General features: G+C 37.4%; 1 protein-coding gene across 1 annotated transcript; it reads right to left on the bottom strand.

Annotated features, from left to right (window-relative positions):
- Nucleotides 1–3,288: 3,288 nt before the first annotated feature.
- On the bottom strand, nt 3,289–6,167 carry LOC142410941 (pulmonary surfactant-associated protein A-like). Its single transcript, XM_075504121.1, is given in 5 exon segments — nt 3,289–3,665; nt 4,414–4,491; nt 5,341–5,405; nt 6,024–6,131; nt 6,133–6,167. Coding segments are annotated over 5 exon segments (663 nt in total).
- Between the last annotated feature and the right edge of the window lie 12,294 nt (nt 6,168–18,461).

Here is an 18,461-nt window from a genome sequence, read left to right as displayed (position 1 = left end):
TTTGCTCTGAAATTAATATCCATAATTTTTATGGCCAGACAAAACTCTCACTCTTAAATATACCGTAATAACTATTGTATTAAATTTCTCTTATGTGATACGCAATCCATTTGCTTCAGAAGAGACTGAATATTTGTCACCTTTTAACTTGTACTAAGATCTTAATTGTCAAAATCTGCTTTTATAGCATTTGAGAGGTGAATAAGTTATTTTCTGAATTAAAGATCTTACTGTTAGATTGATTTTCTGTAGTAAATAATTATAAATTAAGAAAAAAAGACTAAAATGAATTTTTCTTGGTCTGGTCATTATGCACTAGGGATTATTTTTGCTCATTGCATTTTTAAGGAAAGATTTTATCAAAATTATTTATCCTAAAATAACAGAGAACAGAGAAACAATTTATTCTGTTTCTTCTTGTGCCTGACCTTTCTGTCCATTTAAAAAAAAAATCCATTAATGCAGAATTTGGATCTTTCACAAAAAAATACTGAAATGCTTTTAAGTATTTTAAACAGCATTTGAGATTTTAAATTGATAGGGTTATACTAACACAAAAAAAGTTGTCTAAAAGAACAAAACAATGATTTCTGGATACTCTTCTGTTCCTCTGTGGAACTGCAAAGAATAATCAAGTAACATTCTACTGAGTATTTACCTTCACCAGGATTTTAATTATCAATATGAATCCCATTAAATGCAAACGCATTCCAAGCCTGTCTGTAGAATATTGCTTTTATTAGATAATTTTATTTCTTCTACGTATGATGGTTGACACTGGACTTTTGTTCTCTGAAGTTCATCAAAGTTAGGAGATCAAAGTCCGTGCAAAAGAATGTGGACACAGTTTTTTATAAAGAAGGCAGGAAACTGGCAGATGTCCCCTTGACATCTTCAGTTTTATATATGAGGTGTAGTCAAGAGTTCAGACACAGAACAAGGAGAGCCGCTTCAGAATGGCATAAGGGGAAGGCTAGAGCATGGCAAGAGAAGACCTGAGTATAATGTTATATGGAGATATTTTATGAAAATAACTGAGCAGTTTAGTTCAATTACCTGAAATGTTACAGATCTCAGTGTGAACCATAGAGGGGAAAGTGCTGCCTAGCAATTCTTTGACCGCATCTGGGGAGTTTTTATTTTTAAGCAGCATGGGTGATTTTTTTTTTTTTTAATAGTAATGGCTCAAGCAGAGAGAAATTGGACTCTGAGACCTAGCCTAGACGCTTTGCTTATTGATGTAATAAAAATTAGCTTTTGACTGAAAAAATAATCTTATTTTTCTTAACTGGATAAAAAGCACCCAAGTGTCTCAAAGTCTAAAAGTCTAAATCTGTTTAGTGATAGGTGATATATCGTGTTAAGCCGTTTGTAAGATTTTACATATTAAGGATTTTAACAGGAGATTTGTATAGTCATTTTGTAAACAAAAGTGTGGTGGAAATAAATCATTGATTAGCTAAAGGAATAGGATACTCCAAACCTAGTTGGAGATCTGTGTAAATGAATATGTGAATTTGGTTCAGATAATAAAAGACCATGTTAGTAGAGTGATTTTTATTTTTTTGTCTTTCTCCTACATGATGCCTTTTTATGCCAGGTAATCGTCTTGCTCTAACAAAGAATCTGTACAATTGAAAGACTCAAAAATTGCTAACAACGTTTACTCATTCAAATTCTAAGAATTGAAACGCAAGTGGTAGAGGTAGTTTTAAGTAAACCTTCAACTCTTTCTAGCAATTTAATGCAGCTGGTCGGAGCTAAGCCTAGGAAAATTAAAAGGTATTAGTTTAGCCTTATCTTTTCTCAAAGTAACCTGAGAGTCAGAATTTTTGTCATGGCATGATCTATTCCCTTCCCATTTGAAATTTTTGGCCAAAATGGTATCGTGGTCATAGGTCTCAAAGGAAGCTATTTTGTAAAGCAGGTTCAGACTTTGAAATCTATCCAGTATGGTACTGGGTGTACTTTTCCCATTTCAAAGTCTCTGTCCACTCTCAGATCAGCTGGAGTGCTATATGCAATGCTGGACATGAATAAGGTCCAAAGGCATGCCCTTATCTCCTGAGTCTGAAGACACTAAAGCTTTCCTACTTGACAGGGAAATGACCATGTGAATAGATCCCATCTCTTCCTCAATGCAGGCTAGGGACAACACTGCCCAGAATCAAGTCCAGGTTTCTATGGGCTCCCTGCACAGAGCCAAATGTAGGGGAGGAGGAGAAGATGAAATAAAAGTATTTATGCATGTATTTTAACTCCAGTGCTTCCTTTTTTCCCCTCAGGTATGTGAAAATGATAATGGATGATCCCAGGACTTCCTCGCTGCAAGGTAAGTGTGTGAGAATTTGCTACTTGTGATACTTTACTGAGCTCCCACTACTCACAAACTGAGTAGCAGTGAAAATATTTTGTGAAAAGATGTTTCTTGACCCTAGTGGATTTGACTCATGGTCTGACTGTGTGGTTGCTTGGCATGACATCAGCAGAGAAATAGCTTGTATTTGACCTGATTGAACTTCCACTCTTACCTGCTCGCCCAAAATAGTATGTGGTTGTTCAGTGGTTTGGGAGAAGACAGGTGACCTTCTAACACTGGTTATAGTTTTATGAGGAAATGTGATGTTTTAGCAACAAAATGCAATCTTTAGTATTTTATACACATTTCTATGACTACATAGATCTAATGCAATGTTTATCTTAATTTTTTATAGAGACTAGCTTCTGAAACTAAGAAAATGAATTGTAACTGGTACTGTTAATATTGTTATAAAAAAAAAGTTAAATATGGATGCCGAATGAATCCGTGCATGCTTCGGTATGACACAATACAAGCCCTATAATTCAAAGAGATGTACAAAACCTGAGACCATAATTGCTCCAGTGAAGTCAACCTCTGTGCATCTCTTAAGGCAGAAACTATTAAATACTTGGAAATGGTTCCACTATGAAGCCACGGACAGTTTTAACTTTAGACTTATCCAATATCCCAAGTCAAACCTTGGAATTTTCCTCTAATCTTCACAAAGGCACAGTGCACAGAGACAATCTGCCATCAAAAAATTATTCTGAGCTATTCCCAACCCTCCAAAAGAGATAAACACATCAGATTAGGCACATTTTGAGTTAATCACATGCCACATTTGGCATTTTTGTAAGGATAAAAAAATACCGTAACATGATTAATTTTAGATTTTTCTGACATAGAATAACTGCAGAAGTTGCATAAACCTGAGAGACAGGATATTTCATGGTCTCCATACTCTGAGGTGGCTGAAAGACCATTCTTTAAAATTCACAGATTGTGAGGCGATACATGTTGCCATTTTTGTCATTCCAGCTCCCATCAGTGTACATCTCTACACATTTTTCTGTCCCTTTGCTGTTAGGCTCATCTTGATACCACTTGGTATAATTCAGAGGCATGCCATTTATATACTTAAATTGACCTGAAGTCTCACCCTCTTTAATACCCAAGTAAGCATACTGGTCATACTGTTTCACAATACCCAAAATAGCTTCATTCTCCTCCTCATTCATGGGTGTTACAAGAGTTCCTCCAGCCTGTTCACAGGATTCTCGTGCAGATGCAAAATCAACTTCCTTCCCATTCCTGGCAAGTATTTTCTCTCCTACTTCTCTTATTTGCCCATTCAAAGCAAGCACTATAACATGAAAAGAAAAAACCTAGTTAGCTTTTTAAATTTCCTATGGCATATTGAGGAGAAAGCAAAGAAAGAGAAATCAAGACATGAAGAGAAAATTAAAAGTGGTAAGAGGAACAGAGGAAGGAATAGAGGGCAAGAATGAGAGTAAAGGATGAAGAGGAATAAAGATCTTCAAAATTTTACCAGTTCCCTAGTTGTTCACCAAGTATATTGTAATGCTGTTTGTGACCATCAGTCATTGTCTTCTGCAAGACAAGGCTGCCCCACTAATATTTGCTACATACGCTATCAGCCCTATTATATTGTGCCTACTCTCTAAAGAGGATCAACTTGCTTCAAATTTGAGCAAGTGAAACAGAGAAATGATAATTTTTGTGAATTCCTTCTCAGTACAAAACAATTCACCACCTTTACCAATCTGGTTCCTGGTAGATAAAAATGCTAGCAGTGTGGTACAATGCTGAGGAGTTCCCATGAATCCATGTGGAACGTGCAATGTCAGTTGGAATATGTTTTTAATAAATCAAATTTGAATAAATGCGCATTGGTGTTCCTGAGAGAAATCTGCTTCTCCAGGGGAAATGAGTCCTGATCTCCCCTGCTTTGGATAAGAAAATGGGGTTTTGGGATGTAGTACCATTTTCAAGTGTAATTTATTTCCTGCAAGTCATGATTCTGTAATTAAATTTGCCTATTTCACTTAAAACTGATTGTGAGCTGAAAAAGTAAAAATGGGAAAAATTACCGCCTTCAAGTCTGGAAAGTCGGTGGTCCAAATTTACTAAAACATTGTGGAGTTCAGTGTCCAGAGAATCAGGCTAACCTACACAGATAAAAATAAAAGTTAAACAATCAAGCAAAACCAGGTTCTGCTTACAGGAACAATTCCTTGGATAAAACTAATCATTTTCCAAAACTAACTAGCACACAATGTATTTTTTTTAACATCATCTGGTGTAAAATAAATATTTTCCCAGTATTTTTTCACACTGTTGTTAGCTTATATTAAAGTGAACAACCAAAAACCTCCAGCCCTCTGAAATGCTGATAATTCCCCTCTGCACAGAAGAAAATGAATTTTTCTAGGTTGAAGCCTTATGTTTGTCATGTCTGTGAAAGTGGCTTTGCCAAAGAGAATTTGTTTCATTCTAATAATCGTTAGTGAACAGGCACAAGGGAGATTTTGGGGAGGGAACAGTTCCTATGGCACCATACCATTTTCTTTTTAATCTGCTGTGTGGATGCTTTGTGTTTTTATAGTGGGATCTTATTTTAATGGAAACCATAAATAGTGGTATATAGGAGGGTTTCTGCATGGATTGTGTGAAATACAGTCCATCCAGCACTGCTTGCTAAAGATGGGAACTCACTGTAAAGGTAGATACTATTTCCATGGGTAACAAAGGTCCTACATGTAGAATAAAGTTACTGGTGTGCTCCCATGATTGTGTTCCCATTATTCACAACTAAAACAAATGGCAATGTAGAAGCATAAAATATTGCTGCATCTCCCTCCCTCCGAGTTGCAATGTTGCAACTCTTACTGCACTTCAGTCAGTAAAAAACATCATCTTTGACCCAATAAAGAGAGTCCATTTGACTGACAGAACATTACATGGACATCAGCCTTTTTCACATGGTGGTCCAATATTCCCTTTTTCTCCTTTCTCACCTTGTGGACAAGGAAGACCATCTCTTCTAGGAGGCTTCATAAGGCTTCCAGAGGGTCCTATGAGACTTGGAAAAGATAAGCATAATTTTCTTTACAATTGATGCATATTCTGGGAACTTCAGGATGAAATAGAACTTAATCTCAAAGTGAAATGTGTTACATCTATGAATAATTTTGATAATGCTTTAGCCTTGGTAATGGACCTAGAGAAAGCATTTCTACATAGAAATAAAATTACACAGTGCCAGTGTGTTCCTTACCAGACTACTTTTGCACATACCATCTTTGAATATTAGAGAAACATGCCAGAAGCCTTTTAATTGCACTTGTAAATACTGGAATAATATTTTCTTCATACTTAAAAAAAAAGAAAAAGCTTCTGCTGTGAAAGAAACAGTTGACTTTGGAAAGTCAATGGAAAAGCACTACAAAGGTTTTTGTATATATAAATCATATTTATACGTTTAAGTATTGATAACCTGTTCATTTCCCCTTGTCTCCCAGAAGAGAGAGGAGGCCTATCTTTTAGAAAAAAAAACAACCTTAAACTGACCATTTCCTCCACTCCATTTTCCTTCCTCTGCTTAATGCAGCTGCTTCCTCGAGGGCACATGTCCTGTGTTAACTGTTTTCATTCATGCAGCCTTCATGACAAGGATTTGTTGCAAAAAAGGGAATTTTACTTGCCTGATAGATGTGGCTGTCCTTTCAGACCATCTCTTCCAGGCAGTCCAGGGATACCAGGTAGCTCAGGATTTCCTGGATGTTTATGCAGTCCATGGCAAGTCACCTACTGCTGTGAGCATGTAGGATAAGTAAGACAACATGATTGCTCAGACCAGCTGTAAGAAAACCCACATAATTGTCAGGCAATGATTCTGTAAGAAATTGTAGGCATTGGCTATATAATTGAACACTTTTTTCTTTTTCTTTTCCCCCCGTTCGTCCCTTCTTGAAATTTACATTCTTTCCTTGTTCAAACAAAGTTCATAGTTAAGGTACAAGAGATTTCGCAGATTTATTTTGCTACTATTGCATAGCTTATACACAAAACTGTATCTAGACTGATACAGATTGGTATGCTCATTACAGAATGACAGCTACACATTTGGGAGTAGTGAAGACAAATCATCCTTTTTGCTACCACTGACTATTTGTTGGATTAATCCTTGAGAAATGATGGGCTCAGATGTAACTGGTCACGCTTAAGCCATTAGTTGTCTGTAAGGGCTATCATCACTCAATGAAACATAGATGCATATGCTGCCAACCTGAAAGGCACAATTTGTTACAGCAGTTGTTGTGATGGTTTGGAGCTAGTTAGCAATCTCTTTAAGCACAGTACTATTTAAGCACATTTATTTGAAATAAGCAGACTAATAGAGTGTTTTACACATGGGCAAAATTTTATAGCTCAATTGACATTGCTATCTTGTTTTGAACAAAATTTCACAAGCTTGAAAATGTCAGAGTTAGTCTTGTAGAAAATGCATTTTTGCTGGTTGGCAATAGGCCTATTCATCTTATTTTATCCTTTCAGATATAACATTAAGTAGGGTTATAATCTCAGTGATGAGATATCATGACTAAAAAGCACTCTGAAACTATAGATCATGCATTTACAACGCAGCTACTGGGTATGCAGCATTGGTAATGCTGTGCGGTTATAAAACCTGAACTGATGGACTATAAGACACTATGGCATGGAGATATTCAGTTAAAATGCGTATCCCTTTCTAATGAGATGACCCTGATGGATTGACTGTCATACAAAACATATAACCTAATACCCATGACTTCACTTTTCTTTTGACACGAATTAGAGGATAATGTACTACACTCCCTTAAAAACTTCCATCCTTAAAAAAATTCAGAATTGACAAGATCATTTTAATTGACACATAATATGTTCTAAATCCAGCTCCACTTAAAGTTGAGAATAAAATCTTGGTTGGCTTTAATGCTTCAAGATTATTCACACCTGGGTTCATCAGTTAAGGTATTTGTTTCAAAGCATATATGCCAAGCAGAATCAAAATATCAGTTTATTATTATTACCATTTATTTAATAGATACACTAAAACTGGACTGAACTTTAAAAAAAAAGAAGTATTGTTTACATCTTCCAGACTGATTCTATCACAGAGTATCTGCATCAATAGCAACTATTTTTAAGGGCAAAGTTCACTTGTTTTTCTAGAGGAATGTCTCATCGAAATCAATTCAGTGGGACATGCCCTTGAACATAAGAATATTCAATAATGTCATAAATTTCAGCGTTCTGCTGCATATAGATTCTGTTTAAGTAATAGCAGTGTCTGTTTCTCATGATCAAGAATTTCCACTTCAACCAGTGGAAATTTCAAATCCACCTGAGAGCACACATGCTGTATTAAAAGTGCTGTCAAGTTTCATGCATTGAATCTGAAGTGTCTCAAGTTGTTTATCCTTTGCTATATTGGAGGCTAGCAGACACCTCTGACAGTGCTGGCCAATGACTCAGAGAACAGATTATTAGTGTCTCTAACAGAAACCTACCATAGGTGGCTAGGAATACTTACGTCCCTGAGATAAGGAAATGCAATTACAACAGGTACTCTTTGTCTGGTGCTGATCATTCAGGGAATTACATTTAAATGGGCTGCTGCATCCAGCTCATAATTGGATTATGATGCAGAGTCAGAGTCCTGATCAGTTATATAGCAAAATGGAAAAAAACAGCTCTTCAGTTTTAATCCAGTTTTAATGACCTTCATCAGTCATTACAATCTGGTGTCCTTCAGGCATCTCCTCATCTACTAAAATTGCTAATATAAGCAAAGTAAAAAAAAAAATACTAATAAAGGAAAATTTAATTTTGAAATGCAAATATGACCACAGAAATGAAAAGGAACAGGTTTGCCTTCTAGCTGAAGTTACTTGTGATTTATTAAAAGGAAATTCAACTTACTCTTCTGCTTCAAAGTGAAATGCAAGAGCTGTTTGCACAAGTCCCCTTTATATAGTGTTGTGTTTGTTAAATGGCACCACTGAAGTGGAGACTGGATAATGAGGGCACGAATGAGCCTTTTTAGTTTTGTTTACACATTTGTTATGCAAATACTGAGTACTCAAAAGGATTGAGAAATTACTTTTTCTTTGATAAGAATAGAAAGCCAAAGTTGGAGAAAAATCAATCCAGAACTAACAGGTAACTCCAGATTTGTAGACACATAAAAAATGTATAAAAATTTAAAGAAACTTTTGGTGATTTTAAGTGATCTTGTAACAATCTTCTCTTGTTTTAAAAAAGTAAAGATGGCATATGACCACCACTGGCTTTTGTAGAAGGAAAGGTGCTCTTGTTAGTTAGGGAAGCATGTTACCTTCCAGATAGGGTCTGACCTGATAATCAGAATTCTAAACTTTGCTTCCCGTCTCTGTATCTGATGTACTTACCTTACCTTAATATCATTTTCTAGCTGTGTGTACGCTCAATGTTTCTGTGAGCATCTGGTCTCTTTTGCACGTAGAGTACAGCTGATCCTTGAAAAACCTGTATATATGCACGAAATCCTTAAATGGAAAACATTTTCAAGTAAAAAAGAAACCAGAGGCTTTGGTCTTCTGGTTTCCCAGCAATAAAGATTGGGATCTCGCGAGTAACTTCTTTCTGGTTCTGATGCCTTCTATTGTAAGGACATTTGTGTTTGATCTTAGCTGAGGCTTGTTTTATGAACCTCAGCAAGCCAACACATCAGTCCCTCACCTGTGAGATAGAAATACCTCTGCTTCACAGCTTTTCTCTATTTTGCCAGTTTACACTGTGGTCTCTTAAGCATAGAATGGTTTCTACTTTTCAGTTGCATTTTACTAAAACTACTTAAGTTTTGTCATGATCCCTAACTATAATGTCTTTCTACCCAGCAGAATTCACAGCTGCAAGCTAACATCTTTAGGCTCCTTGTTCAACAAATAGAGAGATGTCTAATATCAACTGGCTGACCTAGCTAAGAGAAAATACCAAAGGAGGAGATATGTTTAGGATCCCCTTTAGAAGTAACTTAGTCACTTAAATCCACTTCCATTCACAACTGTGAGCCTTGTCCTGCAGTTAAAAGTGCTCAGCATGGTCTGTCCGCTCTCACAAAAAAAAGAGCAAACTGGGGAGATATCAGTATCCTTTTTAGCAAATGATCAATTAACACTCACAAAGGTATGTTATAAACAATCTATCTTCAAGTCCTTCCTCTACCTGCATGCAGCAAAGCTTTGAATGCAGGTTAATCACTTTACAAAACCTCTAATCCCATCAGTTGAAACTATTTCCTTCTGTAATCCAAATGAGGTAGATGAAAAGAACTGGTGTTAAGCATATAAAATGTGGATTAGGTCATACGCGGTAGGTAAAATACCTTGTTTCTGAATCCTGCTGCGGTTTGGAAAAAGCACAGATTCCAGGCAATTCTGCACAATCAAGACATGGGTAATTCTGGTTTTGAATGGCAGCAGACCTCTGGGGTACCTACAGCTCTAAGAAATTTCTGCAGTTGCAAGATAAGATGGAGCTTAATGGATCCAGATTTTGGGAAGTAATATTTTAAAAGATTAGGTGCCCAAGTTCTTGGGAATCTAACTTACCGGAACACAATCTCATATAGATTCAGTTTCTAGGCAACTCTGCAACAGTTGGAATGGTTAATACTGTTCTGTGGTATCACTGCCCATATATATCCTCCCCATGCATATACATGGAACTTTAATACATTAACAACATGATAAATCTTTGCAGATTTGTACTATTTCTTCCACTTAACACAGTTTATACTTAAAAAAAAAAAAAAAAAAAGAATTAGAAACATTAATCAGGGAAGTCAGTAAAGCCCCACCAGCTACACACTACATCTGTCCATTCAGGAAAGCGTGACATGAGCAAAACATGGCTTATAATGGCCTAAGATGTAGAAAAACTTTATAAATTATTATCTTTTACCAAAACTTTCAAAGAAACATACATTTGATAACAGTTCCTCTCCCATGAGTCAGTTTATACTTACACAATGGAAGCTGATAAGAAATCTAAAACATACTCCAATGTGAGAGACTACTTCGTCATTAGGTTTACTTTCCTTAATTATGTGGCAGAGAATTAGGGAAAACAGATGTACTAGAATGAGGAAGAAAGAAAGTAAATATTTTTTTCTGCAGCCTGGCACCCCTGTAGAATAGCTACAAGGCTCGGTAGATCTTTAGCTGGGTACCACCCACAAAACCCAGCCAGGGAACTCTAATGGTTTTGGTGGGCCCAAGATACTGCATCCTTCTTTCTGTCATTAAGTAGAACAATAAAATTCCTTCTCATGTCCCATAATGCATTAAATATGCTGTATTGTTAATGCCAGCAAATTAAACCCAAACCCCACAATGGCCTGCTCAACTATCTGCAAAGGAGAACTTGGAAAAAAAGGAATCTGATTTTCAAAGACACTGTGTACCCAGAAAGACTGCTTCTTTATATAGCAGCCGTGGATGCTACCCTCAAAAAATATAATTTGAAAACTAATAACTGCCAAGGCGGTTTCAAAACGAGAACCAATTTTATATAGCCTCCAAACCTCTAATTTTCAGAAAACAAGGTGAACTCTCCATTTTGCTCAGCACACTGTTTTGAAATGAGCTGATTACTAACAAACTTATCATAGCCCAATCTGCATAAATCTGTGTCGCACTCTTTCATGTAAAATGCAGTGCTGTACAGCCACGCTAGTTTATTTTAGCAGTCTGTGAGACATTAATCTTAAATGTGTCACTGTGCTGCAAGTTCCTGATAGCAGCTCTCTGAGCTTGTACTTGGCACAGCATCCGCGTGGTAAGCAGGTGTGGTCAATTCTCCATCTTTACCTTGTTCAAAACAACATTCATTTTTATTTCCACTGTAATCTATTTGCTTTGCTGCTACAGATCTTAAAATCATCCAGACTTAGGTGCCTATAGTCAGTTTTAAGAAGACTCATTGGCATCAGCTTAAGGCTCATTGGCATCAGAAATATAGGGAACTAAACATATGTCACCTATTAAGTAATGAAACAATCCAATGGGTAAAGTGCTGCCTCCTTCCCACCTGTGGTTTAATGTCATTGAGACAAATCCAAACAATATACACGGAAGGTCAACATTACCCCTACCTTTGGAAAAATAAGAAACACGGGTAAAATATTTTTTATGCTAGTTTACAATGCATTCATGCAGGAATAGGATGAAAAATGTAGAGAGTATGGTACCTTATCGCACTGTTAATACTGAAAGAATCCAAGTTCTGCTGTGGGTAGGTCTTAAAATTTGTATTATTGCTGTGTGTACTCTAGACTTATGCCACTTTAACTTGAGGATGAGCATCTTACAGGAAGAATGTAATTGCTGTGAGACATATTTCTATTTATGAACAAACCCAGTATCAGTGACATGCTGGCAGCTTAATAATACAGTGTTATTTTGGGGAATGGATCGCAGGGCAGAGATTTCTAGGTTTAAGTGTAAGCAGGTGGACAGAGAAGAAGAAGGAATGCTGAATATAGATGATGAGGTTCCTAAAGAGAGGACGCCAGAGATGGGGAACATAGCTTGGAGCAGTGGATTTTAAAGAGCTAGCTCCACTAGACTGTACTGAACAGCCTTTGCCTAATATTGTTCTTGCAAAGCATAGAAAACGTAAGCTTAAGACAAAAACAGAAAAAAAAAAAAGCCTTCAAGCAATTCAATTAAAAAAACCCCACATCCCTTTCAATCTGTTTTCCATCCTAGGAGAAGAAAATTCAAACAATACTGTCAAGAAAAGGGGTGACCAGGTTTTTCAGAGCTTTTCTTAAAAAAACAAGCATGGTTCTCTCCTGCCAAAAACTTATAACGTTAAAACTATGTTAACAGAAGAACTACTTATCCTTTGTTTTCACATTATATCTGATTCTTTCTTTCTAATATACTTGAAGCAATTGATTTAAACTGCAGACTCATAGTCAGCATACTACAGAACATCAGCAAAGCAGCCTCTTGGATTATATGAAAATGGTAGGCAAGTTGCTAGACAAGTCGTTTTGACTGAACCATTATTTCTATGCCTTGAAAAAAAAGTGAGAGAAAATCAACCAGAGCACATTAAAACAAAGGCAGCAAGCAGCTCCTGCTTTGATGTAACATGGCAGATTTTTAGACACAGCCTTCTTCCTTCCTTCAGGCAGGACAAGTACTCTCCCCTTCTCCCTTCCCATATCCTCTCTCCAGGTTTAGTAAAAATTTAACCATACTATAATTAGCTTCTGTCTTGTCCTTTCAGAAATAAACAGAAACCCAGAAATAATCCATTCTAACTTCACAACCTAGTAATGAGTTCCAGAAGGTCCGTACCTTACCTGTTTCACAGCTAAAAAACCTAAAGCTTAGAGAGGTGCTATCCCTATTATTATTGAGGAAGCCATTTTTTTTTTTTCCCAAAGCATTAATTAATTAACTTTTCTCTCCTGTAAGCTATATTACCAACTTCATATTTCCTCCTTGTATCTTCCATGCTAAGCACTCATAGGTGGCTATAGCCCTCTATGGGAATACTACACAACAGTATGGGAGTTTATTCCTAGTCCTTGGTCAAGAACACAATAAGATTACCCACTGCAATATCAATAGTAGTGTCATGATGGAGTAAATATTGCCTTTTTTTTACTGGAAATAGCATAAAGAGTAATCACAGAGGTGTCCTGCCTTATTGTGTACCCATGGAGATGAACTGTACCTGTACCGTGTCCCTCCTATCAAAAGTGGTAATAGGAAGCAATTTATGTCTGAACAGCCACTGGCCAACATTGCCTTGGAAACATATGCTTGTAATTCATATCTTGCCCTTATAAACAGCCACCTGGCCCTTGTTATCAATTTAAAATAAAGATAATCTAGCCTGCAGATAGCAAAAAAAGTCCTGCTAAGCTGTTACTATGTTGTTATTGCTGGGAAATAGCCCATCTAATGTCTCACTGATAAGTGTTACAACATATGCATTCAAAAGCATTGTCAGCATTTTATTTGCAATTTAAATTCAAAGTCCTTGGGATAAACTTGTTATTGAAAACACATGGCAGAAAATACAGAGTTACAATGAAAATAATAAACTCACCAAGCTGCTGCTAAGGTCTGATGGTCATAGTAAAATGAAGCTGCTTTGCACCTTACTGAAGGGACCCAACTGGTAATGAATTCCTGGGAAACGCCACATATCGTGGTTGTTATTGTTGTTATGAGCTGAAAATTAAGACAACAGGTATTACAGCATTTCATTTTGCACAGAACATTTCAGGAGATTGAACACAAAATTCTGTATGTTTTAGCTGATTGTGTTGTTTGAAGCATATAGTATTTAATATACTGAATCTGTTTCTTTTGTAGTGGCGCTAGATTCTAATTAGTGCAAAAGTACAGAGGAACAATTTATATCTCTGTGGTAGCAGATAGATATTAAGGCACTTCATTATTTCAGTTTCCATGAAAAGCAGACCTCCTGAGCACCTGCCCGGGCTGGTGAAGCACAGCCGTGTGTCCGCCCAGCTGCTGCAACTGCGCGTGGTGGTTTTGTGCTTCCCCTCCGGAGGAGTGGATCCCGCTCCCCAGGGCCAGGGGGATCGGGCAGCAGCAGCAGCAGCAGCAGCAGCAGCAGCAGCAGCAGCGAGCGGTGCTTCGGGGCCCCAGCCCTTGCCGTGCTCAGCTGCTGCATCGCGCTCTTCCTTACAGCAGCAGCATAATGCAGCGCAGGCACGTGGCCCTACCGACAGCCACGGCAGCTCCTGCCTGTAAATCCCTGGCAGCTTCAAAGTAGCCGTGCCAAGTATTGCTGGCAGGATAGCTAGAGCACCGAGATGCCAAGGAAAGGCCATAGACTGAAGTGCCCAAGAAAGCAGATTAATCTCCTTGCCTTTCATTGATCCCTGAGTTGCCTTGAAACTGTGTAAGGTGCAGTTATTGCAGAGGCTTCAGCGTAGAAATACTCTCGGAAGATTCCTGCAAGGGATGAAGAGAAAAGAAAGGCTCAGCTACATACATATATTTATTAAAACCTTTTCCTTTCACCCTGAGCATTCCCTGACTGTAGCTGAGCATCCAGAACAGAATATTCTACTAAAGACTACAACTACTAAAGAGAATTATTTTGTTGTTTTCTGCAGTGATTTTGTTTATTACTAAGTTTTCAAAAATATCAGACTAAAACAGTTTATTGATATTTTGAAAGATACTTATAGTTTTACTCTTTAATTACAAGCCAGTTTCCTTGCTGAGTTCTCTGAAAGGCTTTGCAAGCCAAACTCCTAAAGAAAATAAACACAGCTTGTTGAAATCACTTGGATTTTCCTGTAGAGTGGGATTTCACCAAAACTACTCATCTACTAACAGAGATAATACAGAGGATGTAATTGGAGGAAATGTTTACTTCATAATTAGCAATTGGGTAAGTAAATAGGTTAAAATTGAGAGGATTATCTCAATAGAAGTATGGCTTATTTCAACCTGAAGTGGCTTTGTTTGCAACACTCGTTGCACTGGTTCAGCATATACATTGAGTTGCTCCCTGAAGAATGAGGACTCATGTTTTCACCATCTTGATGTAGTAAAAATGGCAAGATTTTGGCACAGAAATTCTTCACGTCCAAAATAAAAGCTTAAGGCCTACGTCTGGCACCCTAATAAAAGTATGTGCCATGTTTCTATCCTTAGATTATCTTTGCTAAAACTAAACTCCTCTTACACCATTTTGCTTGTTGTTATTACAGTCTGGGCTATACTGAGCCTTTTGTTCTGATTATAAAATGTGAAAACTGATACCCAGAACTGGAAAGATTAGCACAATGAATCATATATATTCATTCATTTGTGAGGATTAGAAGACTGCTGCAATGTAACTGAAATTCAAGCAGCTGAATCTATGGCATTTTAAAAAGCATTGCAACACTCAATAGTATTTTTTCCTTGTTTGTTTCTTTGAAGATTCCAGTAAAGTATCCGCATGGAACAGAACAGAACAGTGGCAAGTTCTTGAATTTTTTACTTTTTAACCAGTAAAAAGTATTTTTGTACTGAACAGAATGATTCGGGGAACACTACATAATAAGGTAGAAATATGCAACTCAATTTGAGTCTAAAACATAACACCCGCACTTCTAAAATCTAATTTCCAGTGACCTTCAAAGGGACTTTGGTACTTAATTGCCCTTTGGAAACTTTCTTAGGCACATAAAATGTTGAGGAGAAAAATGAAAAACAGTAAGGAAGGGGAAAACTTGGAGGAGGAAGGTCTGAGAAATCACTAGGAGGAAATTCTTCTCTCTAATCAGATATCAAGAGGGAAAAAGGTGGGCTATTCAATCACTGTTTAGGATAACAGCACTGTTAGCATTTTCCTTATGCCAAGGCACAAGCCGCTGCAACCTGTAGTGCAAGTTGCATGAAGAAACACACTCCCATCTGTTTTCTTTCAACTCTGCAGTACATTTTCTGTTTTAGCTAGCTAATTAAAGCCCCTTGGAGTTCATCTAGTAGATAAAAACAAGGAACAGATGAAGACCAAGAGAAACAGAAAGAAAACAAAAGGGAATGAACAGAGCCCTACAACCTCAGAGTATCTCTGGAGAGACTGGGAGATCTTGAATATTGCTTGAGGCCAGAATGATTCAAACTAAAACTGTTTAGTAGGTTATTAAAACACAGGAGATGTAGCTTGCATGACAAATCAGAGGGAATGTTTAATAACCCTGAGAAATGTAATCATCATCATGGATGTCAACTACGTAACTAATAAAATATAATTTTTTTTATTCCATGGCGGTCACTCCTTACAGCCTTTATAGCAGCTTTATATGTAGTCTTGAAGCTTAACGTTATTTTTCTTAGTAAGACAAGAGAAACTCTACAAACTTATTAATAACCATTTCAGCTACCTGTTGAATTTTATTTATTTATTTATGTTTAAATTTGGTTTGGCATTCACTGCTCTGATTTGAGGAATCATTCTCGGAGGTTGGCATGCAGAAATCTAGCCCCTGTATGCTCAAGCAGCTCACTGCCTGGTTAAGGAGCAGTTGTCCTGTTCTTAGTGAGGCAATCTGAACTACAGCCTGGCCTGGAGAGTTCAGATCCATTCTGCTAAGCATTACAAATGTCTGTACGTACCTGTACAATGGACTATGTGTATCTCCACACCTTTTCCATTTGAAATGCAAAAGCACAAATAGCAACTTCTGTTCATTTAGTCTCAGACCCCAACACATGTACGGACCATGCAACTATGTAGCCATTATCTCATTTAAATAAAATCTTCGCAGCAGTGACTATGAAAGACGTTACAGATTGCTGGCCTATCCATACTGTTCTGGAAATATAAACAGCAGCACAACCCTTTTTGTTGACTGTTTTTTTCCATTAATTTTAGCAGAGACATGAAAGTACTGAACTAAACCAAGACTTTTCATATCAGTGTAGCTCATATGCCGCAAGTACAGTGAAGTTTACCTAAAGGTCTAGACCAATAGCCTCAGGTAAGTATGCTAAATAGCTGGAGCAGCTGTTGTCCTGCTAATATTTTCCTTTTCCTGTCTTTCTCCCATCTCCTGAAGCCCTCGTGGTTTCTCACACCTATCACCAGTCACATACTTGCCTGTTCTCTGAGTATTCTTGTCTAAATTCATGGGAGGGAAGCAGGTTGTAGCATTCCCTCTATAAAAGCGGGCTGTGATGTCTTATAACCTCTAGTTTGTGAGGAAATGGACTGCAACAGAGACACACCTGCAACATTAGCAGCTGGCAGGCAGGAATATGTTTGTTTGTCAGCTGTCTCAGGGCTTCAAGCTAAAATAAGTGTAGCATAGGTTTTTCCTAAGTGTGCCTTTTCAGACGTGCGTTCAGCCCTGTGCAGAGCCCAGCCTGCTGAGTACACAGAGTCCCCCTTTCACAAGGTCAGTCCTCTAAAGTTGAAGTGGATTTTAAATATTAACTTCTAAAATTAGTTTTCAAAACCTGCAGAGAATAACTGTGCTCCTGACTGGCGCAGTACCAGTGTTACCATGCAAATGGTACATTGCATTTCTCTTCCATCTATTTCCCCAGCTACGTTTCCACACAAATGGGGCTCAACTGTCTAATAACTTCCATCTTTTATGTTCTTTTACCTTTCCAGAGTAACATACTATGCCACTGTAACAGAGATAAATGTTGTAAACTGTTATACTTTTCAACAGCTCACACAATTTGCCAGAATAAAGGCCAAATTCAGAACTATTCTGAGAGCATTTGACAAAGCTAAACTTCAAGGCTGCAGCTTTCAAAACCTTCAAAACCACTGGAGAGCTCCCAGTAACTCGAGACGGAGCGTAGTACACAATTTTCGGTGAAGTGATATATAATACACTTAAGTGTTGTAGACAACACTTGAAACATTTCTTAAATAGCTTTTACAACTTCTATTGTGTGATGAGCTGGCAGCTTTTCTTGCCATAGAGTCCTGCCATGCCATTCCTGATACTTAATCCCCATTTGTGAAAAATACAGGTTCTGCTTTAAGATAGACTTTAAAACATGAGATTAAAATGAAAAAAACATTTTCACTCTGTTTGTGGAACTTTCCAGTTGAAAGGCTTCTAAGCTTTTTTCACCATTAGTCATGAAAGCTAGAAACGCACTTTAGTCTTGAAAATGAAAGCTGAGATTCTCCAGCGGCTGGCAATTGCAGCTTTAAGCTAAATATCAGGTTCTAGAAAATAACAGCACATGGAGGACAATCTGAGGCTTCAAGATAATATTTGCTTTACTAGTTTTTGATGCACAAATAAAAGGTCTACTTAGCAGGCTTAGGAAGTACCATTAATAACCCTTTTTTTCACTTTAGCTGTAGCTCTCTATAATAAAAGCTAAAGACGTAAAAAGGTTTAAGAAATGCATCACTTCTTCCTCCTGCCTTTCTCTTTTCCTGTCTTTACCTTGCTTCTGTGAATGCATATAGCTGTTTAAGCAGGGTGGAGAGGGCATAAGAGGATAGAGGGGCTAAGAGGTTGTGATCTGTAAGCAAAGTAGCATTGATCAAACCACTTCTGAGTGGGACACCCTTGCACAGGTGT

Source organism: Mycteria americana, chromosome 6, assembly GCF_035582795.1.
Source record: "Mycteria americana isolate JAX WOST 10 ecotype Jacksonville Zoo and Gardens chromosome 6, USCA_MyAme_1.0, whole genome shotgun sequence".
Taxonomy (NCBI): Eukaryota; Metazoa; Chordata; class Aves; order Ciconiiformes; family Ciconiidae; genus Mycteria; species Mycteria americana.
Note: the sequence above shows the minus strand (reverse complement) of the source record. Positions and strands in the feature narration are given on the sequence as shown.